This window comes from Epinephelus lanceolatus, chromosome 2 (genome assembly GCF_041903045.1).
Source record: "Epinephelus lanceolatus isolate andai-2023 chromosome 2, ASM4190304v1, whole genome shotgun sequence".
Lineage (NCBI taxonomy): Eukaryota > Metazoa > Chordata > Actinopteri > Perciformes > Serranidae > Epinephelus > Epinephelus lanceolatus.
The window spans coordinates 2669477-2692683 of record NC_135735.1 but is presented as its reverse complement, the minus strand read 5'-3'; the positions used below and the strand labels follow the sequence as shown (position 1 = coordinate 2692683).

General features: G+C 39.6%; 2 protein-coding genes across 3 annotated transcripts; one reads left to right on the top strand and one right to left on the bottom strand.

Annotated features, from left to right (window-relative positions):
• Positions 1-3596: 3596 nt before the first annotated feature.
• Positions 3597-10485, bottom strand: sirt3 (sirtuin 3). Of its 2 annotated transcripts, none has more exons than XM_078173249.1 (8): positions 10217-10485; positions 10081-10132; positions 8855-9041; positions 7743-7975; positions 7540-7640; positions 6554-6715; positions 5463-5672; positions 3597-4087 (listed from the first exon to the last, which is right to left on the bottom strand). In XM_078173249.1, the coding sequence occupies exons 4-8, from the start codon at positions 7774-7776 to the stop codon at positions 4064-4066; spliced, it is 531 nt and encodes a 176-aa protein (XP_078029375.1). In that variant the 5' UTR covers positions 7777-7975; positions 8855-9041; positions 10081-10132; positions 10217-10485; the 3' UTR covers positions 3597-4063. The 2 variants fall into 2 exon arrangements, with proteins under 2 accessions (XP_078029375.1, XP_033486418.1); XM_033630527.2 differs by having other exon boundaries at positions 8862-9041; positions 10217-10484.
• A 317-nt stretch (positions 10486-10802) lies between these two features.
• psmd13 (proteasome 26S subunit, non-ATPase 13) lies at positions 10803-17862 on the top strand. The gene is made up of 13 exons (XM_033630516.2): positions 10803-11013; positions 12662-12740; positions 13042-13076; positions 13176-13231; positions 13320-13363; positions 13450-13536; positions 14376-14547; positions 14629-14708; positions 14804-14929; positions 15514-15576; positions 16222-16302; positions 16528-16644; positions 17553-17862. The coding sequence occupies exons 1-13, from the start codon at positions 10913-10915 to the stop codon at positions 17646-17648; spliced, it is 1137 nt and encodes a 378-aa protein (XP_033486407.1). The 5' UTR covers positions 10803-10912; the 3' UTR covers positions 17649-17862.
• The last annotated feature ends 5345 nt before the right edge of the window (positions 17863-23207 follow it).

Here is a 23207-nt window from a genome sequence, read left to right as displayed (position 1 = left end):
CCAGTCGGCTGTGATGTCATCGGCTCAGTTTGAGGTAGACGTGGTCGAACGGTCTCGTCTTTTAATGTCAGATAACTTCACCTGCTGAAACACCTCATGTTGGGCAAAAAGACCTGTCACTGCAAACAACAACTGTGCATCTCTCTGTAGTCACTTTGCATCTCTCTGTAGTCATTTTAAATCTCTTTGTAGTCGTTTTACATGTCTTAGTAGTCGGTTTGCATCGCTCTGTAGTTGTTTTGTGTCTCTTTCTGGTTGTTTTGCATCTCTCTGTAGTCACTTTGTATCTCTTCATAGTCACTTTGCATCTCTCTGTAGTCACTTTGTATCTCTTCATAGTCACTTTGCATCTCTCTGTAGTCACTTTGTATCTCTTCATAGTCACTTTGCATCTCTCTGTAGTGGTTTTGCATGCCATAGTAGTTGTTTTGCATCTCTTTGTAGTTGTTTTGTCTCTCTTTCTGGTTGTTTTGCATCTCTCTGTAGTCACTTTGCATCTCTCTGTTGTTAGTTTGCATCTCTCTATAGTCATTTGGCATGCCTTAGTAGTTGGTCTGCATCGCTCTGCAGTTGTTTTGTGTCTCTTTCTGGTTGTTTTGCATCTCTCTGTAGTCACTTTGCATCTCTCTATAGTAGTTTTGCATGCCTTAGTAGTTGGTTTGCATCTCTCTGTAGTCACTTTGCATCTCTTCATAGTCACTTTGCATCTCTCTATAGTAGTTTTGCATGCCTTAGTAGTTGGTTTGCATCTCTCTGTAGTCACTTTGCATCTCTTCATAGTCACTTTGCATCTCTCTATAGTAGTTTTGCATGCCTTAGTAGTTGGTTTGCATCTCTTTGTCGTTGTTTTGTGTCTTTCTGGTTGTTTTGCATCTCTCTGTATTCACTTTGCATCGATCTGTAGTTGGTTTGCATCTCTCTGTAGTCATTTTGCATGTCTAAGTAGTCATTTTGCATCTCTTTGTAGTTTTGTGTCTCTCTCTGGTCAATTTGCATGTTGTAGTAGTCAGCTTGTGTCTCTTCCTGCTTCTTTTACATCTTTATGTAGTCATCTTACATCTCTGTAGTTGTTTTGTGTCACTTTTAGATATTTTACATCTCTTTGAGGACACTCTGCATCTCTTTGTTGTTTTGTGTCTCTTTCGAATAATTTGCATCTCTATCTGCTCTAAACATTTCAGAGTTGTCCTGTCAGATGCTTGCCTAAAGTGTATACATACCAGATCTCCGGACTTTGGACCAATCAGAACAAATGCTGCGGCATTTTCCTTATCATACTGAATATAATCTTTGGGCACAAATGGGAGGCACACAGAGACGAGCATTAAAGGGAAAACTTTCCTTACAGTAGATGATATCATACGGTGATAAAACAGACTCCTCTTGTCACAGAGACATGAGCAGCAGCAGCAGCAGCAGCAGCAGCAGCAGGAGGAGGACGGAGGTGACAATTGGAACAAGGTGTGAGAGTCAGTTTGAAAAAACTGAAGCAGGAGATGAATTTGATCAAATCTGATGCATGACTACAAAACTCCAAACAGCACGAGGCATGTTGAGCTCACAGTGACAGACCTGTATTCAGCTCACACTCAGTCGATTGGTGTGAGACATCTCGTGAAAGATGGACTGATGGAGTAGGCCACACTGCACCTTATTATCCTGGTTTGATCATATAAGAGATGACATTTACATGAAACATGAGAAACCTGGGTAATAATAATAATATCCCTCTATGGTTTCTGCATCTGTGCATCCAGCAATGTTATTTCTTCTGGATCTGAATGACAAAAACATTTAACATCATAGTGTTTTGTTTTAGTAACAAACTATGACACAACTGATGTCTCAGAGTCACAGAGAATGATCAGAAAACTGGATCAAGCGCTAACACGGCACAGTATCGTGAACTGAGCTGCACCAGGAGACAAAAGGTGACCACTGTGAAGGACACGTGGCGATATCCTTGGTCATGGCTCTAAAACGACCAGCTCAAGTGTCTTCCATTGGCAGTGATGGAGTGAATAAATAACATATAAAAAAGACGTAGCCACATTTTCACAGGTCTCCATGCTGATTCCTCCTGTTTACTAACCTTTTCTCTGGCCTGTTTGTGATGTGGAAAGTGACTCACCACTACAGAAAACACACACAAAGCAAAGCACACTGGTGTGCTCAGAGTCATGTGCACAGCTCTGGTCTGTGAAAGCAGTTTCTTGTCTGTCTTTAGCAGGTTTTCCTGTGTTTATAAAAACTGCACACACATGCTAGTTTTGGTGGAGAAGAGGTATACGAGTCAGACCCACTCCTCGCTCCTCCACAGCTCCATCCTCTTTTCAAAACATGGTCACACTCTGTCATGTTACGCAGGCGCACTGCCTTTTAATACGGCTGGTTTTAATTCAGGTCAGTTCAAAGGGGCTTTCTTGGCATAATGAACATACACTCACCAGCCACTTTATTAGGTACACCTTGCTAGTACCAGGTTGGACCCCCTTTTTAATTCTTGGTGTCACAGATTCAACAAGGTGCTGGAAACATTCCTCAGAGATGTTGGTCCATATTGACATGATGACATCACACAGTTGATCGATGATGAGAATCTCCCGTTCCAGCACATCCCAAAGGTGCTCTATTGGACTGAGATCAAGTTCAAGAAACCAGTTTGAGATGATTTGGGTATCACATCGCTGCTGATTGGGTAATACCTCTGACACACCCACCAAACGAGAGAAAACACCTCCGAGCCTGTTTCACACCGTATCAAGGAAACATGTCGCTCAGCTCAGAAACCAGAACAGTGCACATTGTCTTGCAATTGAACGTGCCCTCTAAGTCCACACACCAGTAGGTAATATCAGATGTAGCCATCGTGACATTACCTACTGGTGTGTGGACTTAGAGGGCAAGTCTATGCTGTAGACAAGTGTCCAGTCAAAATTAATCAGATATGTAAACAATGAGTCACTGTAGTATCACAAGCTGTTGGAGAACTTCCAGAATTAGTTTCATTATGCAGCCAATGCTTTATAAATGCAGCTCAAAGTGTGCTTTATTTAGGAATGCACACATGGAAATATGTCTGAGTTTGTACCATATAAAATGGGGGGGGGGGGGGGGGGTTTAAACTAATTTGATCCTTTAGATATGATATGTTTCACTTCTATCTGCTGACAGGTGACTGTGTGTCTGTCTGCAGCCGGACGTCTCCTCGTCCTCCACTGTTGTTAAAACACATCAGTGAGCCACACTGCTGTTCCTTCATCACCATGAACACACACACTGTAGTTTATTTTGACACAGTCACACACACACCGTCCTCCTGACACAAACACTCACTACAGCACCAAATGTGGATTAATCCGCCACTGAAAATAGTCCCCAACAAAATCACTATTACCTCCAGTTTGCTTAATAAAAACTACAGTGAGCAGATGTTTTTGGAAACTACTGACACTACTGACATAGTATATATTACAGAAAGATTTCCCAACCCAGTCCTCTGGCGTTTACGCATGAGAGTCTGTCCTGAAAATCTTTAAAAGCTTAAGTAACTCTCTTATGTCCCTGCATTTCCTTTGATAAAAATATAACACATATTTTGTAAAGTTTTGACCTTTAATTCCACTAAACCAGTGATGTCAGTGATTTCAGAGGGATTAAATGTCCTCATACAAACAAAGGCCTTCATAGAGGTTGTCCTTTAGACACATTTCATTAAAATTAGAAGCTTATAAATAAAATATAATATTGCACATCTTTCTTATTGAGTCAACACGGTCAATCAGCTGCACATTATATTCTGTTGTACATAAACATTTGCACCTGATTTCTCTGCCACGTGTCCCTGCGCGTCACTTACCTGTGTTTACTGATATTTGACTGAGAAACATTTCAGTGTTTCCATTGCAGCAGTTCTTATCTGTGAGTTTCCTTTAATGCAACCAAAGATCCAAGTGTCACCACGTGAACCCAGTGAAAACAGTCTGGATTTAGTCTTGCAGTGTTTTCTGTATTGTGAGTGCAGTGAATGAAGTCAAACCTCCAGCTTGATGCGGCGACCTGCTCACTCTTCTGTCTTTGTTGCAGCCTGCAGATAAAAGTGGAAACAATAACATAAGTGAACTTATCGGTGCAGCTCCTGCTTCTGTTTGTAGGAATAACTTTACAAGAAATCACTGCAGGAATTTATCACCAAAAACCTGTTGTGCTTTGTGTGTAGTCACTCTGTGTGTGTGTGTTTACTTTTGAGAGGATCACTACACACACAACACAAAGCTAAGATACTACATGGTCAGCAACATCTTATGTAGGAGCGAAGCCTTTTACTTGCAGCTACATGGATGTTTCTCCAGGCTTGACCAGGCTAAAGTGCTTTGCACGGTTGATGTCACAGCTTCCTTCATTGTGTCGTGCTCAAACAATAAACTGCAGGTATTTATTTATTCGGATTTATTCACACCACCAAATACATGTTGAATAAATGTCTATTTCTTTTTTCCTTTATCCAAACTGAACACACAGCACATTACACACTGTCCCTCGCCACAGCGGTCAAAAACCTTTTGCTCTTCTGGGCTGAAACACCCGATGACAACAATGTTGTTCCTGCCTTTAGACCCTAAAGTTCAAAATATCAGAACAGCGCCACCCAGTGTGCATCCATGGCTGTTCTGTTTTTCATGGTATTTTTTTTTCCTGAACGAGGTGACGAGATACTTCAAAATCTCGCGAGAAGCTCCCACCTGGCACCTGCAAGTGACTGGTGCCTGCGTAAAGTCGACAAACTAATGATAACACCATCTATATGACTTAAAGACAAGAGTATCTCCCAGTGTCTCAAACCCAAAACAAAGTAAAACTGGATTAAACTAAACAAGCGGGTCATGTTTGCTTCCATTATATCGAGCTCTCAAGAAAGGATTGAAAGCGTCTGTTGTTCTATTGCTCTCTTAACTCAGAAAAAAATACTCAGAAAAACAGAAAAAAATTACCCTGAAAAACAAAAAATAAAAAGAATTACACCGAAAAACAGAAAATAAAAAGAATTACACCGAAAAACAGAAAAAAAAATTACCACGAAAAACAGATTTTTTTAAAATTTGTCAAGTAAATGCAATACGCTTCCGTAATAATGAGACATTTCCTGCACACTTATGACAGTATTCAATTAACAGCCAAGCTTCTGGTCTTTCAGGCTGCACTAATTGGTGCTAACAATGTATTTACAGTATGTTTTCTTAAGTGATTAGTCCTGATTCCACAGTCCCCTCAACTCTGATTTGTCTTTCAGCTCACTGTTTTGTTTTTACAGCCTCAACTTAACTTTCCTGGCTGTCTGATTAAATACTTGCACTGATCATAGAACAGAGCCGGAGAAAAGTTACACCCAAAAGCCTCATGGGAACTCTGATGCTGAAGATTTATAATGTAAATGTGTGCATGTAACCAAGACACACACTCACTTTCTCAGCTGCAGCCGCCATCAGAACGTCCAGCTCCTGAGTCCAGCCTAGCGCATCCACGAGGGCCTGCACACCGCCGACCACATCACCCAGCTGAACGACGTCCTGAGGCCGGCGGCACCAGGCAAACGGGCCCACCAGATCCCTGTTGATGAGGAGACGGGGTACAGAGCCGCGCACGGCTCCTGCCAGACTGGCAAAGGGCTCCACCTGCAGGGCAAAGAGGCAAACTGCAGCTTTTAAAGACTTGAATTGTTCAGGTGTACAAATAAACTTTAAATCTTTTTTTAAGACTTTTTGGGGGTATTTTGCGATTTTAACAGTTTATAGTGGAGAGGCAGACAGGAAATAGATGGAGAAAGAGAAGGTAACACGTACAAAGGTCCAGGCCCACACCAAGATTAACAGCTACAGTGGTTTTAGTTGGGACTCCGTATATTTTACCAATAAACTATTAAGAATTACTACGACCAGGAACTCTGAGTTTGAGGTGACGGATCCTGATCCAGCTGATAAAACGTGTATTTTTATCAGCTCACAACTACTTGACGATAAATGCAATACAGTATTTTCAAAATCCCAAATATTTTTCTGCAGAAAAAAATGAGTATAATTGACGAATATGCTTTTTTTCCTACAAACTGCAGAGCTTACTTCTGATGAACATCTGATGTCACATCCTGTCTCTCTTCAAAAATAAAACCTGAAACTTTTTAAGTGACAAGAACGACAGCAGACTTATTCTGTTTTTTTTTGTTTTTTTTTTACGTCTTTTGCAAAATAATTTTTTTAACCTAAATTTATTGATTTTTTTTTTTTTTTAATCCTTATTTTCAGGGGCTTCCTGGTGATCAAAACATGTCATATCCCCCTCGCTCCTCATGTTTCCTGTCAGCATCGTCGCTGTAAACTGATAAAGGCAAAAATATAATCTATACAAAGAGATTTTCCACAGAGAGTCAGTTTTCATGTTTGTTCTCCATCTTTAAACCGTCCCTCCTCGTGTTATCGCTCACTGTAACACATCGTCTCAGCTGGAAAAAAACACAGATTACAGGTACAGTATGTGGTCTGAAGGCAGTGACGCTCACCTCCAGTGAAGTTCCCATTATGATCAGCAGGTCAGCCAGCGGGAAGTCTGTGAGGTACTTGAAGAAGTGATGTGGAAGCTCCTCCCCGAAAAACACAATGTCGGGCTTTATAACGCCTTTACAGGTGGGACACTTTGGGACCGTCCCTCTCAATATATCTGGCTGATGACACATAGAGACAAGATAGAAAATTACAGTCTACAGCAGTGGTTCCCAACCTTAGGAAAGTGACAACCCCCGACTAGGTGACATTTTATGGATATCTCATATTATATTCAATGCAGAACAACAACAGAACAGAAAAACTGATGAACTGTATAATTAACCCAGATAGTGAAGGCAATAACTGTGAGTGTAAAATGAAAGATTTGGATGAATTCTGAGCGAATATGATCTCTGAATATTAAATCAGAGATGAGTGTTCCTGACATTCTGAGTGAATAAAAGGCTGAATTTTTGGCCTGCTGTATATATTTTTAAAAAGTTTTCTTGAGTCCTCATAAAATCAACAGTCATTGCGACCCCATGTACAGCTTTGACAATACCTATTAGGGTCGAGGCCCCCAGGCTGAGAACCAGTGGTCTAAAGTGATATCTGAATTTAAGTGATTTTTTCTGGCTTCGAATCACAAATTCAGAACAGTACACCTGTGTAAAATGAAGGACAACAGGAATAGTACTCAGATTTTGTGAGCTGTAAACCTTATATGTTTGTAAAATAACAAACTTATGTGATATGAGACCTGTTTAATGGGACTGTGAAGAAACCAATAAGTGCTCAACTGTGTCTACAAGACTCCTCCTAACACAGGTGCACAAAATCAACTAACATAAAGTCTCATAATCTATGCCAAGTTTTCACTTTGAGGAATGTGCCTAATGTTCACCTTGGCACAAACAACATCATGAATAACAGTATTTTAAACATTCTGATAAACGTGGGGGCTGGCTGCACATGTGGAGCTGGTGTTTGGGCTTTAACTCACTCGTAGGTCCTCTGCCTCGTATTTCCTCAGGCACGCGGTGCAGGTGGCGGTGGCGAAAGTACCGTGAGCCTCCACCAACATGTCAGGAGGAATCCCTGCCACTTTATAAACACAAGTAAACAAGCATGGTGGCTTAGAATTGCCTGAACATGTGTCTCAATGATGTGTAGTAACTTCCATAAGCACACAATATAAATACATACATCTCTCCAGGCCGTCGATGTTCTGCGTGTACATCCTGAGGAGCTGACCCTTCTTATGAAGCAGTCGCACAAAGTAATGTGTCAGGTTGGGCTGATAGTTCCCTGGGTACAGCTCTTTGGCCAGGGCGAAGAAGGGATTTGGGTTGTGGTGAAAAAAGTTGAGCTCGAATATGGCCTCGGCGTACGGCAGGTCATACTGCTGCAGGTTGTCATAGAGACCGCTGCCTGGAGACCTGCGAGAGAACAATCTGCTCAATACATCTGATAATTATCTGAATCAGAAATACTTTATTGATCCGCAGAGGGACACTGTGTCATGTTACTGCTGCTTTTACATATGCAGACATAGGAATTACAAGACAAAAAGAAAATAGAGAAGTAAGAAGTCTGTAAAAACATTTGCATTATGTTGAAATATATACCACAATACAGAGAGAAAATTAAGAAAAGTAAGAAATAAGAAATATGAGAAATATTGGGGGCATTAATCACAAATGTCATCATTTTTAGACAACAATATATTTGCTGACATCACAAAGTCTGATATGATTGATAAGATTTTAAGTTGATTCATTTCAGGAGCCTGTGATCGATATGAGAAGATACCAGTAAATATCCTTGTTGCCTTTTTCTTAGCTGCTTGCCACTGTCAGCGCTAGGCTGCTAGCAATGTTTGAATGCTTAGGAAAGTGGTACGCTTGGATGGAAGTGGTGACACAGACGTGCCATGAGCATTTAAAAAAAAGGCATATCTTAAAAATGGCCGACATTTTCACTTTGCATCAATGACAGAGGGTCGTTGATCATTGAATCAACATAGACACAGTCAGTATTTAAGGGAACACCCACAAAATATCACATCTTTTAATGTCTGGAAGAGTTGCTGTGTGGCTTTTTGCACATCAATATATATACTACAATATATAACCACACCATTACTGTGTCAAATATAAATGCAAGAATTACATAAAGAATTAAACAAAAATATTAGTTCAAATGCACTGTATCAATGCAGTTTACAGCTACTGACATATTAAGTCCAAAGGAGAGCATCTGACACTCTTTGAGGGAGGAAACACAGATTTAAAGAAATAAAAAAACAAATGTCGAACCTTTTACCTGAAATCTGGGATGCCACTCGGCGTGCTGATCCCAGCTCCGGCCATCACCACCACCCTCTTGAACTGCCGCTCTCTGATGTTCTTGGCGATGTCCTCCAGGGTCTGCTGCTCCTCGCCTGCACCGCCACCACGGGAGAAAAACCCTCGACTCCCATTCCACCACGGAGAGTTTGTCTGTCTGTGAAGGATCACAGTTGGCTTAGAGCAACTCTGAACCACACAGAGACTCTCATCACCTGAACCCACTATTCCCTCTACTGCACTTATATTCTTCAACTTAGATCAAACTTTTTTTATTAGCTTGCAGCAGGATCACATAAACATCCTGTATCTTATTGTTTCTGTACTCCACTAAAAGGATATCAGGTTTTATGTTTTACTTGATTACAAATGTTTAACTGCACTTTTTTGGACAAGTACAGCTGCAAAAATCACTCAATTTAACTATTACTCCATTCATAGAAAATAAATGAACAACAATGCTGATTTTCTTGAAGAAAAATACCAAATGTATCCAGTTCTGGGTTCTCAAATGTGAATGTTTTGTGGTTTCCTTAGTCATGCACAAATTCAAACTGAATATCTTTGGATTCTGGACTGTTGTTAACACAAAACAGAACATCTGAAGAAGTCACTCTGGGCTCAAAGAAACTGAAGGAAACTTTTCACAATTTTTAAGTCAACTTTTCAGCAAAAATGACAAATACTTGACGGTTCCAGTTTCATATATGACAATTTGATGCCTTTCCTTGTTATGTATTATAATAAATTGAATATATTTGGATTCTGGACTGTTGATAAGACAAAAAAGACAAGATGACATTCTATAGACCATATGGTAAATCGATTATTCAAATTATGAACGAAAGTAAATGACAAATTGGTGATGAAATTTATGGTTACTTGATTTTACTTTATCTGTTTAGTTGTGAAAAAATACATGATAATAATAATATTTAATAATAATAACATAACATTTGTGCCAATGCATTTTGCAGCTATTCCAGAAGGGTTTTTAAATAGTTTGTTTGTCTTAAGAAGAACAGTAGCAGGAGAAGCATGTTTTGTTGTGTTTGTTTCCACTGGACTGGAGGAGTAAAAAGCACATGTGCTTCTTAATATGAGTTGTTAAGTGCAGTACTTGAGAGCCAGTGTACTTAGTTACATTCCGCCACCGCTGTCTGATAAAGAGGTGTGTGTCCCTGAGGTTTAAATACCTGCACAGAGCTGCTGCACCTTCACCTGGACACAAACTCCTTTGACCCAAACCTATTATTGGGGGGAAAAAATGTATGAGTCACAGGAGCTGAAATCATACTACATCTATAGTTTGAGCTCTGTCTGTGTACTGACCGTTAGCAGAGAGCGTCCTCCTGCTTGCTCTCGAGCACAGGTACAAACAACAAAGTCGGACAGGTGACATTAATGAGGAGCTCACTAAAGAAGCCATGACACCGCTGTTACTGTGAGCTAAACTGTTAACACATGACTGTAACTGACTGAAGATGATTCTGAACGCGGACACGAGCTGTTAGCACATTTTCTACACCTAAAATCAGATCAAACATGTAGCTAATGACTGTCTGCCTGCTGAAATGTTTGTAGTCGACCTTTGACCCCCTTGTGACGCAGACAGGAGTACCGTAATGTACAGTATAGCCTGGCTACTACATTATAAAAACAAAGGCGATTTTGAAGAGATATAGCCTAGCTAACTTGAGCTCCGTTCTTTAGCTCAGTTATTAGCCACCGAGCTTGGTCGCCTATCGTGCTACTTAATCGTCGTTTATTGATGACAAACCATGTTATAAAGCAATAAACATAATGTATTTCGCGGTCATGAAATCAACTTTGCCGTAAAAAGCAAATCCTAGCCAACACTGGCGAGCTTTGCAAACACCGCCTACTGTATTTCCCATCATCCTTTGCGCCCCATCGCCGCGCAGGCGCACAGACTCCCAGCAGGCTACTACTTGACGTTAGCTGGAAATTCAACAACACTCATCATCCCCGAATAAAAGATTTAAACTTCACAGTTTTGTCGCCACAATGAAAGATGTTACCGGGTACCTCAAACAGCAGCAGAGCAACAGCTCCACGCCGGAGATGGCGACGGAGTGGCACACGTTGGAGGATTTGTACAACAAAAGGTATAAAAACCAAAGTCAGGTAGCTAATGTTGGAAGTGCTCCGCTAACACTAGGCTAGCTAACGTTAGTTCGCTCATTCATTGGAAATGCACGCTGAGTCATGCACGGAGGTAGCGGTAGCTGAGGTTCGGCTAATGTTAGCCGCAAGTTTCTTGCTAAGGATCAGAGCGGAAAGTTGGCTTTTATTCTTTATATTTAAAACAATTAAACCAGGAACATGAACGTTAATTAATGATTTAGAGCTTTTAACCCAACAGCCGAGATTGAGACAGGTGCAAGACAAAGTTTATAACAAGTTTTTCTTGGGTGTTTGATAGCTCTGATGCTAAGAGTGAGTCTTCAGTCACTGCACTACAGGAACATAATAAGTTAACTTTAGTGCTGTTTGTCAGTGGAGGATTATAGCACACTAAGCAAGTACACATTTAAGGTACCTGTATTTACTGTAGTTTTTCCATTATATGCAATTTTATAACGTTATACTTCTCCACTTCATCAAAGAGGTAAATACTATAAGTTTGAACTGCACTACATTTGTCTGATAGCTTTAGTTACTCTACAGAAAACAGTTTTTAACTCCCTTCTTGTACAGTAAAAACACTCTAGATGTGATGATGCTGAATATTTGTGATTTACATCAGGATGCTCCTTTACGTGTTAATAAAAACCTTCTGCTTCGTAAGCTCCATAAACTCTTTAAAAACACTTCTGAATCAGCTGGAAGATGCACCATCACAAAGCTGAAAACAACGCTCTTTTTCTGACACCACGATAAGCTTACTTTGTAGAGGATCGTGGTTGTCACAGGACAGCCACCCTACAAACGTGATGAACTTACAGAATGTGTTGCATTGCTGCAGATTAAACTACCCAGTAGGATATAAAGGAGTCAAAATGAGCACAAAAACACTGAGAGCAGGGAACAGTTTACTGCAACATGCACACTTTTAGTTTCCATCTTTTAAGTACATTTATAGCTGATACATACTTTCACTTAAAGGTTTTGAATGCAGGACTATTTGTAGTGGCTTATTGTCACAGTGTGGTTTTAGAGCTATTACTGGGGATGCACAACAATATCATTATGTCATCGGTATCGGCTATAAATTGAGCTCAGAATCGACCAACATGCTTTTTCTTATTCACACAATAAATGAATATCATATATACTGAAGAGTATTGTATTTCATGTCTCCATCTGCTGGTGGGCCGTCATGGTAAGAGTAGGCATGCATAATATGATGTTAATGCCACTACAGAAGAGACTTGATGATCACTAAAATCAGGTGGAGAAAAAAGTGGATATATATCAGTATTGGTTATTGGCCACATAAGTTGTAACATTGAATATCGGCAAAAAAATCCAATAGTGTGCATCTCTAACTTAAACTTAAGTGAAGGATCTGAATACTTCTTTTCCACCACTGCTGTTTTGTGAGTGAACATCACCATGAAGGTTAAAGAGAAAACGATGACATGAAAGGAGCTGTGTGTGAAAGTTTGTTCTGTACAAAATGTCCATTAGTTTGATGTATTTTAAGTAAAAAGTGCTTCATGGTGTAGTTGTTGTCAGACAGCTGGAGTGGTGCAGTGGAATTCAGATGAACTGGTGATGATCACAGACACTGTGTTTTTTTTGTCTTGACAGATTGTGGCACCAGTTGACTCTCAGGCTGACAGACTTTGTTAAAGATCCTTGCTTCAAGACAGGAGATGGCCTCATACAGGTAACTACACCACAGTCACATGTTGTACTTGTACCACAATGGATGAGTGAGGATGCAACAATCACATCAGTCTTTATGAGCATCCACATAGTTGCATCTGTAATATCTACTGTATGTGCCAACAGAAGTTTAGATAATATGAGGAACCTTTTGCAAATGTTTCCTATAAATGTGGAACATTGACTATAAAAATATCAAAATCCAAGTTAATATTAGTGGCCACTGTAACAAAATGAACATTAAACATTTTGATGTTTTCTGTGACCTGACCGTTCCTCCTTTTCTTTTTCTCTTCTTAAAGCTCTACGACAATTTCCTCAGTGACTTTGAACACAGGTGAGATCACAGTTCCTCAGACACTCAGTCTAACATGTAGCACTTTACTGTTTACTGCTTGTTTCGATGCTCATCTGTTATTTTTGCCCCCCTTATCAGAATCAACCCGTTGTCCCTCATGGAGATTATACTGTATGTTGCCAGACAGATGAAAGGTGAGAACAACGAGATGCAGCAGGAATTATTTCTCTGCAGAATAAACTTCATATTTTTTAGTGTTTACAAAAATGTTTTTGTTTCCAGATCCTAAAGATGCCATCACTTTTCTGGAGAAGACCAAAGAAAAGGTACGTTGAGTGATACATCACAGTTTTTAAAATATACATTAAATGATGAACGTGATCAGACTTAAATGTGTCTCCGTCTGCTTCAGGTGAAAAGCAGCGACGAAGCCGTCATTCTTTGCAAGACTTCTATCGGCAGTCTGAAACTGGAGATCAGTGATCTTCCTGCCACAAAGGTAAAAAGCTCCTAAACTCTCAGCTCTCTCCTTTTTTTAATTTAAGCTGCTGACGCAAAACTCAGCTCACACCTCTTTCACATGTAACGAGGTATGAACGTCAAGCTGCTGGTGATGCTCACACGTGATGTGTCTGCAACACCAACAGCTGTTAAAGACGACAGGAGTGTATGCGACTCACACATAGGTGTGTAATTCCTAATTTCTTCCTGAAATAACTGGTTGGAGGTTGCTGCCATTCTCAAAAAAGCAACAAAACGTACACAGTGGAGAGCAACCGCCACTGCTTTTTCTCCTCTGTCCTCAAATCTGTCTTAAATATCAGCAGCAGTCAAACAACATCTGATATATTCCTCCCTGTTTTTATTAACTCCTGCACTGTATGTAAGGTAAACATGGCGACTTGGCAGAGCAGCAACTCAGAAATGGGATGGCAGCCAAACAGTTAACTCTTTGAACCCGACTGATGCACTTTGTATAAAAAATGTGTGAATTTTTATTTTAATGTCCCTCAAGGAGAAACAACCATGAATCTGTCAAGAAGAACTATTAAAAGAAGATGATCCCCATAATTTAAAATCCCGGCTTGCAGTCGTCAAATTAACATGTTTTTTTCCAGTGTCAGTCAGTTCACATCCACGTGTTCAGTGCAAACAGGATTATAGTCGGTTATATTCAATGTCATGACAACAAAAAAGCAGTCTAGCGTCTAACCAGATAGTGCATGTTGATATACATATATAAAGAATGATGGAACCTTGGTGGTAAAAACTCAAAACATAATAAAAAAATCTGATCCACAGTGAACATTTATTCCCACTTTGTCTTTACACTTCCAGAAAATCATTGAGGAAGTTGAGGAGATGTTGAATAACTTGCCCGGGGTGACGTCGGTCCACGGCCGGTTTTATGACCTCTCCAGCAAATATTATCGCATCATCGGGAACCACGCCTCCTACTATAAGGACGCTCTGCGCTACCTGGGATGTGTGGATATTAAAGACCTTCCAGGTGAGCAGACACTTGGACTTAGTCTGATGGAGTCTGTCACATCAGTGGCTGAGTGATCTGATGTCGTTATTTCCTCCTCAGAGACGGAGAAGCAGGAGAGGGCGTTCACGCTGGGACTGGCCGGACTGTTGGGAGAAGGAGTTTACAACTTTGGAGAGCTGGTGGGATTTAACACAGTGGTCATTGGGTGTTGTTAATCAGTGCTGATCATTGTTTCACCTGAAGCTTATTGACTTCTGCTGTTGTGTCTTTGCAGCTGATGCATCCTGTGCTGGAGTCGCTGAGGAACACAGACAAACAGTGGCTCATCGATACACTATACGCCTTCAACGGAGGCAACGTGGAGAAATTCCAGAGCTTCAAATCTGCCTGGGGCCAACAGGTGGGTAACATTTATATATACAGCTGAACATTGACATTAAACATCTGCCTGGGTCGACTCTGATCAGCATGTCAGGATCCAAAAGATGCTCTCCAGTGACGTCACACCTACAGCGTCCATCATTTAGCCGTTTGTTAGACGTGATTGGTAATTCATATATTTAACAGTTTAGTATTTTAAATGAAAACACTGAGGATAGTTTGTTTTTTTGTGGACTTTTTTAACCCAGAGGTCACACGGTGTAGAGGCTGTTTTTAAAAAAATCAGTACATGCAGACTGAAGGTGCAGACGGGTGACAAATTAAAGACGGGTAAGACAACTTAAGCAATTAATTGCTCAACAGCACAGTGAAAGATCAGAGCTGGCGTTGTGCTAATAGACATTTAGTAATCGAGCCAAACTGGACAAATGTCAACATTTAACATAGTACACAGACATTGAAACAGCATCCATGGGGTTCATTTTCTACTCAAATAAAACTTGAGCTTTCAGATTTGAATGTCAGGAACCTGGTCAAAGGATTGTACATGATGATCACTGATATTTGACTCCTGTCTGATTTATTTTCCTCTCTTGGTTCCAGCCTGATCTTGCAGCACATGAAGCAAAACTGATGCAGAAGATCCAGCTGCTCTGCGTGATGGAGGTGAGTCCCAAAAGACAGTGAGACTCAGGCTACATCCACACTAACATGTTTTCATTCAGCCACGTTTACAATGAGCGCCTACGCCACGCCGTGTTTCCTAAAGCCCAGTTCAGAGCAACAGTTCACGACAAGTCAAAATGGTTTTATAATTTTGCAGAGAAAAGTAGCAGTGGTGTGAACTAGCTGGTCTGAGCGCAACTCATGCCGGCTGATGGTGTCACCTGCAACTCAGCTGGTTAAATCGATTTTAGAACGTGAAGCTTGTCACCCGTTTCAACAGCCAATCAGCTTGTAGTGAAGTCTGCTGGTCAAGTCAAAATGACCACAGACGGCACCTGGCTTGCTTGCAGGACAAACGTATATATATCTTGTGAATGAACGATGTTGATCTGGTTAGCAAACAAGCTAACTTTTCCCGCACATCATCTTTGTGTCACCGAGATTTCAGCAGCTATTTTAAAAGGAATATTTATTTGAACCTTTCGGTGCTGCTCTGCTCAGACTGGACAATAGCAGCTTTCTCAAACAACAACTATCCAGTTCTGTGACGTTTTCTCACACCTCGTATGTGACAGAGATGATGTCACCGTGAAGGTTAAAAAACAGGAACATTAAACCCTTTAATATGTCTCCTTTCTCTTCCAGATGACTTTCACTCGTCCTGCAAACCACAGACAGCTCACCTTCACTGAGATCGCTCAGAGTGCCAAAATCCCCGTTAATGAGGTCAGTTAGAAGACAAGTCTGTTTAATCAGCTCATTGGTAAATGTCAATAAAACCTTCCTGACGCTGACCAGCATCATCCTCTTTGAGTCTCACCTTAACTTGATGTTTTAATTCCAGCACGGAGCCTCAGATCCTCCAGTAGTTTGTACATTGTTTAGTCCAAATAAAGACGTATTTGTTTGTGAGGAAGACTCTAAAGAGAAGTGATGGGCTGTCTCCTGCAGGTGGAGCTGCTGGTGATGAAGGCTCTGTCTGTGGGCCTGATCAAAGGGAACATTGATGAGGTGGACCAGAAGGTGCAGATGACCTGGGTGCAGCCCAGAGTGCTGGACCTGCAGCAGGTCAGTCCTCCGTCTGCTTCATATGTGAACAGATTTTTATCTGACGTGAATCCTGCTGATATATTTATTCTTCTCACACCTGCTTCATGTTTGGTTGTTAACGTTTCGTCAGCCCCTCCAGGATGTTGAGATGTTGCAACAATAAAATACAAATTCAGTCCCTGTGAATTCTGTGCGACCTTGCAATTTTGTCCGATCACTGCGACTTCACAGCAAATGTGACTTTTAAAAACCTCATTGTAGAGTTGAGATCAGTGCTGCGTGAGTGTGAGTTCTGCTAATAGAATGGAGTCACACACAGTGACAGGGCTAACTGTTAGCATCACACAGCTAACGTTACCGAACACACATCAACAGGTTTAACAACAGGGTCGAGCCATTTTGGTGAGTGTGAGATTGGTGAGACCCTTTAACAGTTTGGTTTTGGATGTTAGCCGCTGCTGCTATGTTAGCTCGTGCTAACCAGGCAGGGAGAGCAGAAGGAGAGCGACTCACAGGGCCGGCCCTTCAGCGCCGCTTCAAACAGCAGCAACAGCTGATCGTCAGTGGACAGAAGACAGTGGCCTTTGGTTGTGACAGCCAGTTCCATTTCGGATCAAGTTTCCACAGACAAACCTCTGAGCAAATCTAGTTTTGTCTATGAACCATTTAAGTATCAGGTTTTCCTTTGTGGCCGTTTCTGATCGTCTCTTTTTCCAGCTGTCATGACAAACTACAGCAGCAGCCAATTAAAGCAGGTGTAACTAATTAACATGTTCTTGCTCGGCTTAACATCATGTGTGAGGGAAATCAAACTCTGCTGCGAGTCGACTGTTCATAGTCCAACAATGTGACGAGTGGTTTCGACTGGAATGATCAAGCTAATCAGACGTTAAAGTTCCGACTCTACCTGCTGTGTGTTGTTTCAGATTAAAGGCATGAAGGAGCGTCTGGACTTCTGGTGCGGAGACGTGAAGAACATGGCCATGCTGGTGGAGCAACAAGCCCACGACATCCTCACCTAAACCAGTTCCTGTTCCTCAGAGGGAAACATCTTCACCATTTCTGTTTTGTATTGTTTTTCTTTATATCACATGTTTGTTCTTCGCTGTTTATTACCGACCTGTAAAAATACACTGTGGTATTTTACAAAGAAACAACTGGTTGTAACATTATTATCCTCAACACACGGTCTGACAGTACTGTCGAAAACATGAATAAAAATGACCAGAAATAATATTCAGCCCCTCCAGTTAATGTTATTTGTGTACAAGTATTATGTGTTAATTTATGGGGATCATAGTTACAGTCTGTTCAGCTTTGGGTGGTAAATTAGGATCTTTTACTCAAGCAAAAGTAGCGATACTACACTGTGCATGTCCAAGTAAAAGTCCAGAAGTATCATCATCAATATACTTAAACCCAGAATTCAGATGATGCAGAAACACAGACGCTGTTTACTTCAGTTCATGAAGACTTCTCCAATTTGTGGATTCTCCGTCACTGTGGATGCATGCATGAAAAACTGAAGAATTCAACGGAACAGGTGAGAAACTGATTTACAAATGGTCACTTTGTGGCTAAAGTAAAGTATTCCTTAAGTAAAGTACTTGAGTAAACGTACTTTGTTACCTTCCTCCACTGCTGTATGGTAATTACATTAATCAGGTACTGGTTTTGTATGTAATGGTTTTCTAATTTACCAGATCAGTTTGAAGGACCTGTATTCACATACAGTAGTCTATGTTTGAAGAGTTACAGATGGAATATCAGAGACATTTTGATATTAATCAAAAATACATTTAGGCCTGTTTTATCTTTGCTCCAACGACAGACAGAGATATTGCGTTTTCAGTCCGTCTGTTCTTGTGAACACAATATCTCAAGATGGCCTCAAGGGAATTTCTTCAAATTGGACTCAAGGATGAACTGATTAGATTTTGGTTGTCGAGGGTCAAAGGTCAGTGTCACTGTGACCTTCCATCCATCTCATTCATGTGAATGCAATATCTCCAGAGCCAGTCACCAGGGATCAGCACGCCCGGGGCCCGTCCCTGCCTGCCACCCGGCACACAGTGCACCCAATCCTGATTCCTGTCTCTGCAGGTGGTGACAGCTCCAACAGTATCACAAGAACAACTTTCTTCTTTATTTGGATCCTCATTAGCTCCCACATAGTGGTCGAGACAATAACTGATAAATATCAGTCCAAATTTAAGACAAAAAATGAGCAAAATTGTCACAAACTCACTGAACCAAATAAAATTTACAAAAATAACTGAAGGAATTTCTTCAGATTTGACACAAACGTCCACTTGGATTCAACAATGAACAGATCACAATACTGTGGTAATTTCTGAGGAGAAAGTGAAGGTGGATTGGACACACCGTCAGAAAACCTGCCACAGACATCACCTGACAAACCCTGTGATGGAGCCCACAGGTCCATGTCATTGGTCCGACATCCCGTTGTTCCGATATGTGTTTGCCACTTTCTTTTTCATTTTAACTCACACTATGATCTTTTCCTGACCCTAACCAAGTGGTTTTTGTGCCTAAACCTAACCAAACCTTAACCACAGGGCATCAAGTTGATTTCGGAACAACGGGACTTCGGAACAACGGGATGTTGTCGGACCAATGGGTTGTCGGAATAATGGGCTGTTGGACCAATGGGCAGTTCCCGGAGCCCACAAGGAACCAAGAAAAGAGAGAAGAGCCCCAAGAACAGCTGGAGAAGAGATGTCCAGACAGAAATGTGTCTGAGTAAGCTCAGCTGGGGAGATCTGGAGCGAACCGCCAACAAGCGAGTGAATGGAGGACATTCGTCAATGACTTGTGCTCCCTGGAAGAGCAAAGGGCTTCAGTCAAGTCACCTTCAGGAACTTCTTCAAAGTTTTGGCCATAACTGAAGAATTCATTCACTAATTCTGACCAAACTTGACACAAATGTCTAACAAGCTCAGATAATGAAGGTCAAAAGGTCAAAGGTCAGCTTGACTGTGACATCATCTTGTTTTAACGCCATATCTCAGGAACAGAAGGGGAGACATTTGGTCAGATACTGAATTAACATCATTAACATTAGAATTAACATTGGAAATGATCATTTCAGCAACAGTGTCTTCATCACCAGAGATGGTTGCACTGCCGAAATGGCACCGGAGTAACAAGACACGGAAGTAACTCGCGATACGGAACAAGATTTCAAAATAAGAGTCTCTAAATGAAAGGTATGACTTCAAAATAAGAGCCTCTGAACGAAAATGTTTAAAGCGTGAATAATTCGCAACAACGAAGGAGTTAAAAACCGAAATATAACGCGCACACAAAACGCGAATGTCCCTCTCAAGAGCCAGTGTTTGGTTTGTCCGCTCTGGGCTACTGTAGAAACATGGCGGTGCAACATGTTGATCTCTGTGGAAGAGGACTCCTCCCTGTGTAGATATACACGGCTCATTCTGAGGTAACAAAAACACAACGATTCTTATTTCAAGTGATTATAAACTAAACAAAAAACAGACTGATTATATTATATTTAATTTCTGCGGATATATCCCAGTAAATCTTTCACACTGGAGCTTGTGTTTTGGGACTTTACATCTCAGTGAGAATTTAAATTCTTCTGTTAATCTGACAGTCAGTAGTTACTTTATATAATCGACCTTTAGATGTAAAACATGTGTTAAGTTTATAAGATATGAACCAACTCATTCATATAAAGAGCACTCTGACAGCTCTGACAGCTAGCGACATGAATCTAAGAAAAATAAATCACTGTGACTGTTTTCTGTGGATTCACATTAAATCTTGTAATCAGGAAGTTTAAACATGTAGCTCGTCACTTTATCAGACATCAGTGACATGATTATGACATGAAGTGACAGCAGGTCCACAATTTATAACTTCACTCTCCTATAAAGGTGAACATCAGTGGATTAAAGCTAAATTAAGACTTTATTAATCCACACTGCAGAAATTCAAATGTTGCAGCAGCTCAAGAGTCAGAGGAAAAAGATTCAACTCCAAACCTTTATTTAAGACTCAGGAAATCAGTTGAAGGAGACCCTTATTTATTTATTTATTTTTTAATCAATAAGCAAACAAAGAATCATCATGCATATTGATTAATACAGAAATGGAACCAAACAAAACAACAAAAAATATTAGCTATAAATGATTGCTAAAGGTAGAAATAAGGGTGATGAAAAGATTTCAAAAAAGAATATTTAAAATAATTTAAAATGGAGTTTAAAAATAATTTTGTAGTCATTAAAAAAAGGAATATTTCTAGCTTTGAATTACAAGTAAAATTACTGCATTTAAAAGGTAAAATTACAGTTTTAGTTGAAAATATTCCCAAAGTATCAAAGTAAAGCTCCTCGCTCTGCGGTAAAATGTCTCCTGTGTGACTGATGTATTATTATATATGATATTATTATATTATTGGAAGACTGAAGTAGCAGTGTACGAGCAGCGTGTTTCTGCTGTAGCAGCTCCAGGTGGAGACAGCTTTAACTATGTTATATACAGTTGGATAGTTTAGTCCAGTGGTTTCCACCTGAGGGGTCAGAAGAAGAAGAAACTTAATTCTGATACACAACTCTGTTTTCAGTAGGGGTGGGGGATATGGCCCTGAAATAATATCACGATATTTCGTTGTATATTTGCGATAACGATATTCTTGACGATATGACAAACTAGTAAAAAATATTTTATTATTGATTTAAGAACATTGAATTGCAACAAAATAAGTGATCTAGTTTTGCTCCTCTTTTTGGAACCACCAGTCAATAATAATTTCACTTTCAGCCATGCCTGTTGTTGCCGTGGGTAACAGTATGACGTCAATATGTTAACAAGTTAAAGTACTGCAAGTATCAGGATATGCATTTTTCATATCATATTAAAAATTATACCAGCATTATCATGAACAAGATGATATGTAGTTTTCAGGGTTTTTTTTTTTAGGTTTTTCTCTAATCTTTGATTTTTTTTAAAAAATATTGCATAATTTGATCTTTGTGGACTAAAAACAGTTATTAAAATGAAACCATGTTGACTGAATATGTATTTCTATTTCTATGTAACTTTGAGTATTTTTACACTGTAGTGTTGTTACTTTGGCTAAAGTTAAAGATCTCAGTACTTCTTTCAACACTGCTAATCTTCTGCTTAAGAAAAAAGTAGCAAACCAACAGTGTAGAAACACCAATAAAAGTCCTGCATTCACGTTTTTATTAAAGTTAAAGTACAAAGGTATTGCTGTGATCAACACATTTTATTTTAATCCATAATTATTAATCAGATCAGTCTGAATCTGTGGCTGAAACATCATCATGCTGTGTGTTGATGGATCCATGGCTCTGTCCGTGGTGCTGAAGTAACAGACTGACTTGTACTTTGAGTCTCTCTCCTCTGTCAGTTTGATCCTGGATCTCTATAATTTACACTATAAATACTGAACTCTGTGCTATATTGCAGCCTATATACTCTACAGATTAGTGTCACCTTCACAATCAGAGTGATAGAATAATAACGTGGTGTCACAGAAGAGGAAGGACATAATAGACACACTGCTGTCTGTGGTATTACCTTAATATTTCAGTGATCATTCAGAAGCATCTGTGCTTATCATAAAAATATGATAAATACATTATAAAATTAAAGTTTGCTTTCCTTAAAATATTTTATCTATTTTAGTGAATAAATATTTTACATTTTTGGAATTTTTTTTTTGCAAATCAAGCACCGTCATATATAAAGGAAACAAAGCGGGAAAAAAGACAAATTAAAATCAATTAACAATCTAAATAAGAAACAATCTAAAACAAAAAATAAAATAAATATTGTATATATATATATATATATATATATATATATATATATAAATATTATAAATACATAAAATTACTACATATTTTTTACATTTAGATTTTTTATTTACATATATAGAAATTTATATTTATTTTCAAATAATGTTACAAGTCATGGCATGTCAGATGACAGATAAGGAAAATGAGTAGAGAATAAATAATAAATAAATAAATAAATAATAAAAAAAACTATATAAATAAAAAATAAATCAAAATATGTAAAACAAAACAATGTGATAAAATAAATTAATTTATTTTAAACATAAAATATAAATGTTTTATTTATTGTTATTTTTTGCAATATTTATTTATTATTGTATTTAAAATTATTAATGTAGTTTATTATTTTTATTTTATGTTTGGGTTTTATGCATCTTTTTTTTTCAGGTCAGACGGGAGACAACATCCAAAATGTTTGGACGTGTCCGCTTTACAAAGAAATAAAGACACAGCCCACAGTTCCCAGTCTGACCAGTTCACAGTGACACAGCTGGCGTCGATTCATCTTTGACACCGTTCCTCTGGTCACCATACGATCCAACAGATGGTGTGTTCAATGACAGATAGATTTCCAATACCATCATGCAGCAGTTATTGATTAGAACAGTATTTACCATGTGACCGCTGTGACAGTAAAGAGGACTGTGATTGGTCGTCAGATCGTGGTGACGCTGGTGTATTTACAGATATGTATTTGTATGTTTACAG

Excerpts from the sequence above, each read along its gene's own strand:
- psmd13 (XM_033630516.2), top strand. The coding sequence starts at position 10,913 with ATGAAAGATGTTACCGGGTACCTCAAACAGCAGCAGAGCAACAGCTCC. Across the intron at positions 13,364-13,449 it reads TGGAGAAGACCAAAGAAAAG|GTGAAAAGCAGCGACGAAGC; the intron begins GTACGTTGAGTG and ends CGTCTGCTTCAG. Across the intron at positions 14,930-15,513 it reads AATCTGCCTGGGGCCAACAG|CCTGATCTTGCAGCACATGA; the intron begins GTGGGTAACATT and ends TCTTGGTTCCAG.
- sirt3 (XM_033630527.2), bottom strand. The coding sequence starts at position 10,313 with ATGGCTTCTTTAGTGAGCTCCTCATTAATGTCACCTGTCCGACTTTGT. Across the intron at positions 10,133-10,216 it reads GAGGACGCTCTCTGCTAACG|GTTTGGGTCAAAGGAGTTTG; the intron begins GTCAGTACACAG and ends CCCCAATAATAG. Across the intron at positions 9,042-10,080 it reads GGTGCAGCAGCTCTGTGCAG|ACAGACAAACTCTCCGTGGT; the intron begins GTATTTAAACCT and ends GATCCTTCACAG.